Genomic DNA, 7,046 nt, shown 5'->3' on the forward strand with positions numbered 1-7,046 from the left:
ACACACACACACGCACAGTACTCTGTTGAGGTGAAAACATTTGATGGTTATTAACCAAATATTGGAATCCAATAATACTTCAGAAACAGAACTCTAATGGGTCACATAATTTAATACAATATGGAGGGGAAAAAATCACCTATTTTTTGTTACCATTAAGGTAACTTCTAATGTCTGGAAGAAATATCTCTTTAATTATCTAATGTTTGGAAACACATTACAAACACATCAAGGACAACTCAACGTCCATGGACTCGACTAGTAAATACGCATACAAACAATTACAGCAAAGTCTTTTTTGAGAGAACATTAATTCAACTTTTATTCAATTCATTATCCCAACAGAAAATAAAGCATGTCTCAGCATCATAAAGTGCATTATAACATGATTTCAGTATATGTAAAGAGCAAAAGATGCTGACTGAAATGACATTTGTAAATTACTTTTGTATGACTTCATGAATTAAAAGAATAAAACCCAGCTGAGACGTCATGCTTAACCAAAAAATTAAATTAGTAGCCTAAAATAATATTCCATCAGTATTTATTATGCATCCATCAAAATGCATAATGTCCACCTTTAGTCAAATCCTAAAAAGTTACAATTATAATACATTTGACCAAGATGATGGCACTAAAAGCATGTTAAAACCCCTAAAATAAAAAATATTATATTAACCTGAGGATATCCTTGTACATTATTGTACCCTTTGTTTTCATTTCATATTAGTTTCAATTAGTAAAATCTTCATCTCTGTATTCATCTCTTAACAAAAACGCATTACAGTGTTAAACCTTATTCAGCTACATTAGTGTTGCATTGTCCATTTTCAAAGCACCAATCAATCTAACACATTAGCTTTCTCCAAATACAGCGTCCACATCTGCAAGAAGTATATCAGTTAGTCCACAAGCTGTTCGCTAATTGCAGCCTCAAAACAGCAGGTTGAACAGACTGTTAAAACTCGTGTTTTTTGTCCAGTATTCCCTTTTAAGTTTTTATACTTTACATATAATGTATTCTGCAGTATTGCCAGAACAATCTACCATAGAAAAGCAAATGCCCTCTTTGAACATTATTCATCTTTACAATATAAAATCAACTAATGTAAAATTTAAAAAAATTACTACAGTTTAGGCACCTGATATTATAGTTGAGCTAATATGTCATCGTTTATAAACTAGTGAAAAACCATTCACAACTCTATTTAAGCCTATGGGTTGAACAGACTTATATCTCAAAATGCTTCTTTAAATGTTTATCAGACAGATAATGCATCCAGTGCTACAGGACAGAAAGAAAAACAACTACTGAAGGCCTCTTATGACTTAAAGTAACTTGGGGAAGCCACAGCCATGCTATAGTGACCTACTGTAGGGTGTCAATCCCTCTCTACACCTAGACATTAGTGGGATAAGATAGTTTTTAGAGAAGTTTTTAAAGTATCCAAATTTATAAAGATGTTTACTTAGACTCAGGGTGTACATTAAATTATTATCATTCTTCAGTGTAAGCGCCGTACCACAAACAGGCTTCGTGAAGTGCACCTAGGAAGTCAAACCACCTAACCCTACCCCCTTCAGTTGTACGTTTCAGAAGGTGCTGGAGAAATGCTGGAGGAAGACCACGGGGTGATGTTTTTCAAACTCTTTGAGCAGCCTCCTCTTCTCCTTGACAGGTATGGTTTTGCTGGAGGAAATGTCACGAAGTAGCTGTTTGAGGCTCTCCAGGGTGGTAGCCTCTCGCTGGTCCTCATACTCCTGTGGCGTCATCTGCTGGCAGAAGGTGAACGCTGCGACACACGGTGGGGAGGACATTTGTTGTTGATTGGAGCATTAATGCACATTGGTCAAGGAACAAGTGATTACGATTTGGTCCCACCATGTGGTCCTTCATAAAGCTGTCTAATAGGAGATAGTTTTGGGGCTGAATTGATTACCAGGATGTACTGCAACAGTTTAGGGACTTAAACTGACATTGTTGTCTTTCTATGTACAGTTACATACATACAAAGTCTGAAGGGTTTATTCATGAGATGGCGTAATGTCAGAGTGTGAATCTTAGTTGTAGTTATATTTGACTTACTGGCAATTGAGTCAGGGTCTTTTCCCTGCTGCATTGTCCTCAATGTTCTCCTCACAGCTTCAATAAGGGATGTAGGAGTCTGCATTCATTACAAGAAGAAGAAATTAAAAAAATGTTTGGATCCAAACTTTATTTTAGAATTAAACAGGTGTTTGTAGGTCTACAGTACATATATGAGTAAGATACAGTGAAGTGAACATAAAGTAGAACTTTATAAATGTGATATATTGCTAGTTTGACAAAATAGCTTAATAAATCTTGATTCTGTTCAATTTTCTATTAAGGCGTTCAGGTGATGAAGCATTTCTGCTGTCTTCAAAATAGCATGTTGGTGATATATAAAAATAAAACATTAACGTGTACCTTGAAAAGCTCAGAGCAATTGTTCATGAGAAACAGCACCAGGGTTTCACTTTGGGTTCGGTTCAGTTCTTGATTTTGGACAACTGCTCTCTGAAAAGTGCGGCAGACCAAGGCCTTGTTATCAATCTGAAAAGTAAAATCACACCAGAAAGTCAACGATAGATTCAAACACACTGGCACATCCAACCTTGGAAGTAAAACTATAAAGTAAAGCTACACTTGAATATAAAAATTGCAGTTGAGTAATATGCAAGATGGACTATAAACACCCAAGCTGGTTTAAAATAGTGTTGTGTATGATACAACTACAATTTTGCTTCTATTATTTTCAATATATTGTATTTCTCATTATGATACACTACAAGTGTGCATAAAAAAAGCTAGATCTGACAGTGTGGTTTGGTGAAGGAGGCAAGCTACCTGTTTCTGAAGACGGCAAGCATCTGGGTGAGCTGCTGTTGCCATAAAGGCCAGTAGTCTCCTGAGTTCATCTCTCACGCTCGTCTCTAGCAGTCGAAAACACAACTGAGATGCTTTGATGGCATCTGGCACCTTCCCTCCATCTGGAAAGAAACAACTTAGACTTAAAGACTTTATTTGTCATTGAAAAAACTATACACAATTCAGTGCATTATCCGAATGAAAATCCGTTGCATTGGCTCCTAATATTAACAAATACTGTTAAAAATGTGTCCAAGACAGGAGGCGGGAAAATGATTAGGAGCTTCATGAAGAGGTTAAATGTACTGACCTTTATGACAAAACTGTACAAGACAATTAATCACAGATTGCAAAGGAACTACCATGTATTGCTTTATTTGTACACATACTTGTCATCTGATGTCAACTACACCAGAAGGGTTGTCAAATCTCTCTCCACAATTTGCAAACATAAACCAAAAAATAACTGTAAACCTTCTCAAATCTCACCCAGCAAATTCAGAATTGCAGCATGTATGTCCAGATAGCGTCCTGAGAGAAGTGGAGCTTTCTCCTGTCCACTGTAGTACTTGGCAATGGTGTCAAAGAGCAGTCTCTTTTGGCTTGCCATCTGCTCTGCTGGGTCACCTTCTGAAAAGGCATCGCCACCTTGTTGGCTGAGCTGTTGACCTGCAACCACAATCAGCTGGTCGGGAAAGAGCTCCAAGCAGTCTGCTGCTGCTGACAGCCACCCATCCAACCTATGAACAAAGGGTGATTAAAAGAACATAATCTATTTTTTTTACTGTCACTGTAGCAGAGGTAGAATATATGAACAAACAGGTGTTGATATCTTATCTCTGTAAGTTTTTGTCCACTGGCCAAAAAAGCTTGAAAGTACTAATCGGAGCACTGACTGAGGCAGATTAAGGGTGTCGGGCAGCTCTCTCTCCAGGCATGTGTTAGAGATAACCAGGTCCTGGGTGGCCAGAGGAGCTCTGCAGGTCTGGAGCTGAACCCTGGCAGGAGAGGTCAGGATGCAGTCCAGCATGGGCAACTCTACTATCTGCAGCAACTGCAGAAGTGTCTGCTGCTTCCAAACATCATCCACCACTAGTAAGGGCAGAAATGAGTAGAAAGAGGAAAAAATATTTGAGAGAAAAATATTTGTCCACCATAAACTGTCATGGATTGTTGTTCCCTTGTATAGAGCACCTACCATTGTGGAAAATACTGACAGATTAGTCTTACCAGCTTTGGACAGAAAGGTGGAGGTAGTGGGGGTTGTATTCAGAGCTGGAGACAAGGTTGGTCGCAGGTTGATGGTCTTCAGCAGCCTCTCAACCCTCCTGTCCGATGGTCCAACAGCAAGGGGATTAGAGATCGTCCTCAGTTCCTTCATCCTCCAGAAACAGGAAGCATTATAGTGATTAATAAAACAGTGCAATGTTGTGAAAGAGAATATTTTTACTAAAAACCTTGATATAAACATGCACATACTATTTTGGCTATTACCATTAGCGTTTACAAGCAATGTTTAATCTAGTATTTAATGAGGGGTGGGTTTAACTTTAGAAATTATTATAATTATTGAATATACTGAATAACAGTAATGCTGTCTTTTTTAAGACCTGGCAAAGACACCATGAAAGACACAAGAAAATTGAGAGGAGATGTCAAAGATGTTATCTAGAGCACTGGTTCTCAAACTTTATCTGTCATGCCCCCCCACCACAAGTAAACTGATAATAAATAAGTCTTATGAATCATCAACAATATTGAAGGGGAGAAACAAATAAAAAAAGGATTTGAATACAAATGAAATAAAATAAATGATTCACATCAGCACGATCCACACACCCCTGCAGTGGCTCTGTGCCACCCCATGGGGGCCAGTCCCCCTGTTTAAGAACTATCTAAGGCTATATGCCAATAATATGATATATATTTATGAATCTCCCATGTCTGCAGTTTTTATGAACATTTAGTTTCAATGCAGTGTTACTTTATTTTGCAGAAAGGCTTCTATACTAAATACAATCAGTAAAAACCAACCTGGAGCTCTTCTTCCTCTTTAGCTCCAGTTCCTCTGGTTGCATGTTTTCTGAGTCATTGTTGCACTCCCTCATGGCAGAATTGGGTAACCCTTTATATTCCAGGAAACGGTAAAGGCTGCAGCTGCTGTCCTCAAAGGTCACTTCTTTATCTCTGCGAAACAGCTTTGTACCCACCGGTTCAAACACCTTGGCCTCCATCAGAGCCTGGCAGAGTCGAGCAGCTTTGAGACGTGACACTTCACTTGTGCAAAACACCACATTCTGCATCAAATAACTGAGGACGGCATCCACAGCATCTGAGCCCGTGAAACATTCAGCATGAACACGTAGATGTCTTCTACAGCGGCGCACCTCTACCTGCGTTTGCAGGGCCTGGATGATGTTGTGCCACAGCTGGGTAGCACCAAAAGGCCCTGAGAAAACTATAAGGAGAGGAAAAGGGGTCAAAACTGGTTGAATCACAGAGATAAAATGTTATGATTTCAAACTAGTAAAGAGTATTTATACAATTTACTAATGCACTTCTTCTGTCTAAAATTAAAGGGTGAACATGATGCACAAATACTGGATGTGAAAAATAAGCCCTCTAACAACTTGTGACAGTGAAAACAGTGATTTTAAGTCTAAGCTGTTTCTTTATGGTCAGAATGTGAACACTTTTTAATTAATAAATCTTTTTTCAGTCCCTTTTCCTCAACAAAATAAATATTTTAAGAAAAGTATTAAGTGCTAATTTGTTTGTGATTCAAATGAATTCAAATATTTGAAGATATTTTGAACATTTGTTATATTGTTAATAAGGAATATTATATTGAGATAATTATCATTGTTTTATTGCCCAGAACTACTTCTAATCAACATTTATCTGACAGCAACAGTTCATAGTTAATTTACAAATTATGAGTTCACCTCCAAACCATGAGTCTATAATACTGATGCGTTGTTACTGATTAAACTACAACAGCTATATACGTAATGTAGTTCTAATTACGTCCACAACGACCAACTACAAAAAGTAAAATGCTGTTTGCACATCGATGCAACAATCTCATTATTATATTCCTAAGGTTGCGCATCTGTTTAAACGTTTTCAATGCAGGACTTTAAACGTTAGTAGTGTTTTCACAGTGTGGTATCGCTACTTTTCTTTAAGTCAAGATTCTGAATACATCCTCCACCAATTCTGTAAACCATAAGTAATGTTAGGGGCGCAAATTGGATGTCAATGTCCCTCAAACTGGTCTATAAAACATTTTAACCAAAATAATGTTAACGTTACGTTAGAAGTTAACGTTAATCAACAGCTCACAATACGATTGCTATGCTCGCCTCCAGTGGCTTAGCCTTTATTTACACAATTTGCTTTATCTGTATTTATATAAAGGGGAGATTAGCTAACGTTAACTTGAAACTTATTTAGCGTTGACATTCAGATCTTACCATGTTGTATATTTTCACGAAAACTTCTCGTTTGGCTGTTCAACCTTCTGAACCGAGGAGTCAAATCAACCGCCATCATGAGCTCTCACTGTGACGTCAACATCTTCTTCTTCAAAATGTAACCGATACACAGCGCGCTGCTGCCCTCTACAGGCAAAAACGCGCGCTGCCAGCGGTTTCTAACGTGCTATAAATAGATTTTTCGACATATTGTTTATAGTTTTTAAATAAAAACATGCATAAAATGTAAAAAGTACACAACAAAGACCGATATTACATATATTTTCTGTCTGTCCTGCAGGACGTTATGCTCATAGACTGTATATAAAAATATTATGCTGCATTCACTCCATCTGCCACACATAAACCATCTGGATGTTTGCTCATGACTTTCATTAAGCCCTGTTGACCCAGTTGTAAAATTTTGTGTAACTAACAATTTCATATTATATATATATATATATATATACACACACACACACACACACACACACACATATAAGTTACAAGTTTTATATATAGTTAGTTTTATATTATATATATATACACAGTGAGGAAAATAAGTATTTGAACACCCTGCTATTTTGCAAGTTCTCCCACTTAGAAATCATGGAGGGGTCTGAAATTGTCATCGTAGGTGCATGTCCACTGTGAGAGACATAATCTAAAAAAAAAAATAA

General features: G+C 37.4%; 1 protein-coding gene across 2 annotated transcripts in view; it reads right to left on the reverse strand.

The window, feature by feature from the left end:
• Positions 1 to 92: 92 nt before the first annotated feature.
• Positions 93 to 7,046, reverse strand: part of depdc4 (DEP domain containing 4) — a 9,663-nt gene continuing 2,709 nt past the window's right edge. Inside the window, exons 1-9 of one of the 2 annotated variants that reach the window (XM_046072005.1) lie at positions 6,367 to 6,501; positions 4,925 to 5,348; positions 4,121 to 4,272; positions 3,787 to 3,982; positions 3,380 to 3,630; positions 2,870 to 3,012; positions 2,450 to 2,575; positions 2,087 to 2,165; positions 93 to 1,793 (exon numbers count right to left, since the gene is read on the reverse strand). In XM_046072005.1, the coding sequence (XP_045927961.1) occupies positions 1,594 to 1,793; positions 2,087 to 2,165; positions 2,450 to 2,575; positions 2,870 to 3,012; positions 3,380 to 3,630; positions 3,787 to 3,982; positions 4,121 to 4,272; positions 4,925 to 5,348; positions 6,367 to 6,445 (1,650 nt within the window). In that variant the 5' untranslated portion in view covers positions 6,446 to 6,501 and the 3' untranslated portion in view covers positions 93 to 1,593. Of the gene's footprint in view, positions 1,794 to 2,086; positions 2,166 to 2,449; positions 2,576 to 2,869; positions 3,013 to 3,379; positions 3,631 to 3,786; positions 3,983 to 4,120; positions 4,273 to 4,924; positions 5,349 to 6,366; positions 6,502 to 7,046 lie in introns of those variants that run through there. The other variant, XM_046072006.1, reaches the window with a different exon arrangement.

This window comes from Micropterus dolomieu, linkage group LG16, assembly GCF_021292245.1.
Source record: "Micropterus dolomieu isolate WLL.071019.BEF.003 ecotype Adirondacks linkage group LG16, ASM2129224v1, whole genome shotgun sequence".
NCBI lineage: Eukaryota > Metazoa > Chordata > Actinopteri > Centrarchiformes > Centrarchidae > Micropterus > Micropterus dolomieu.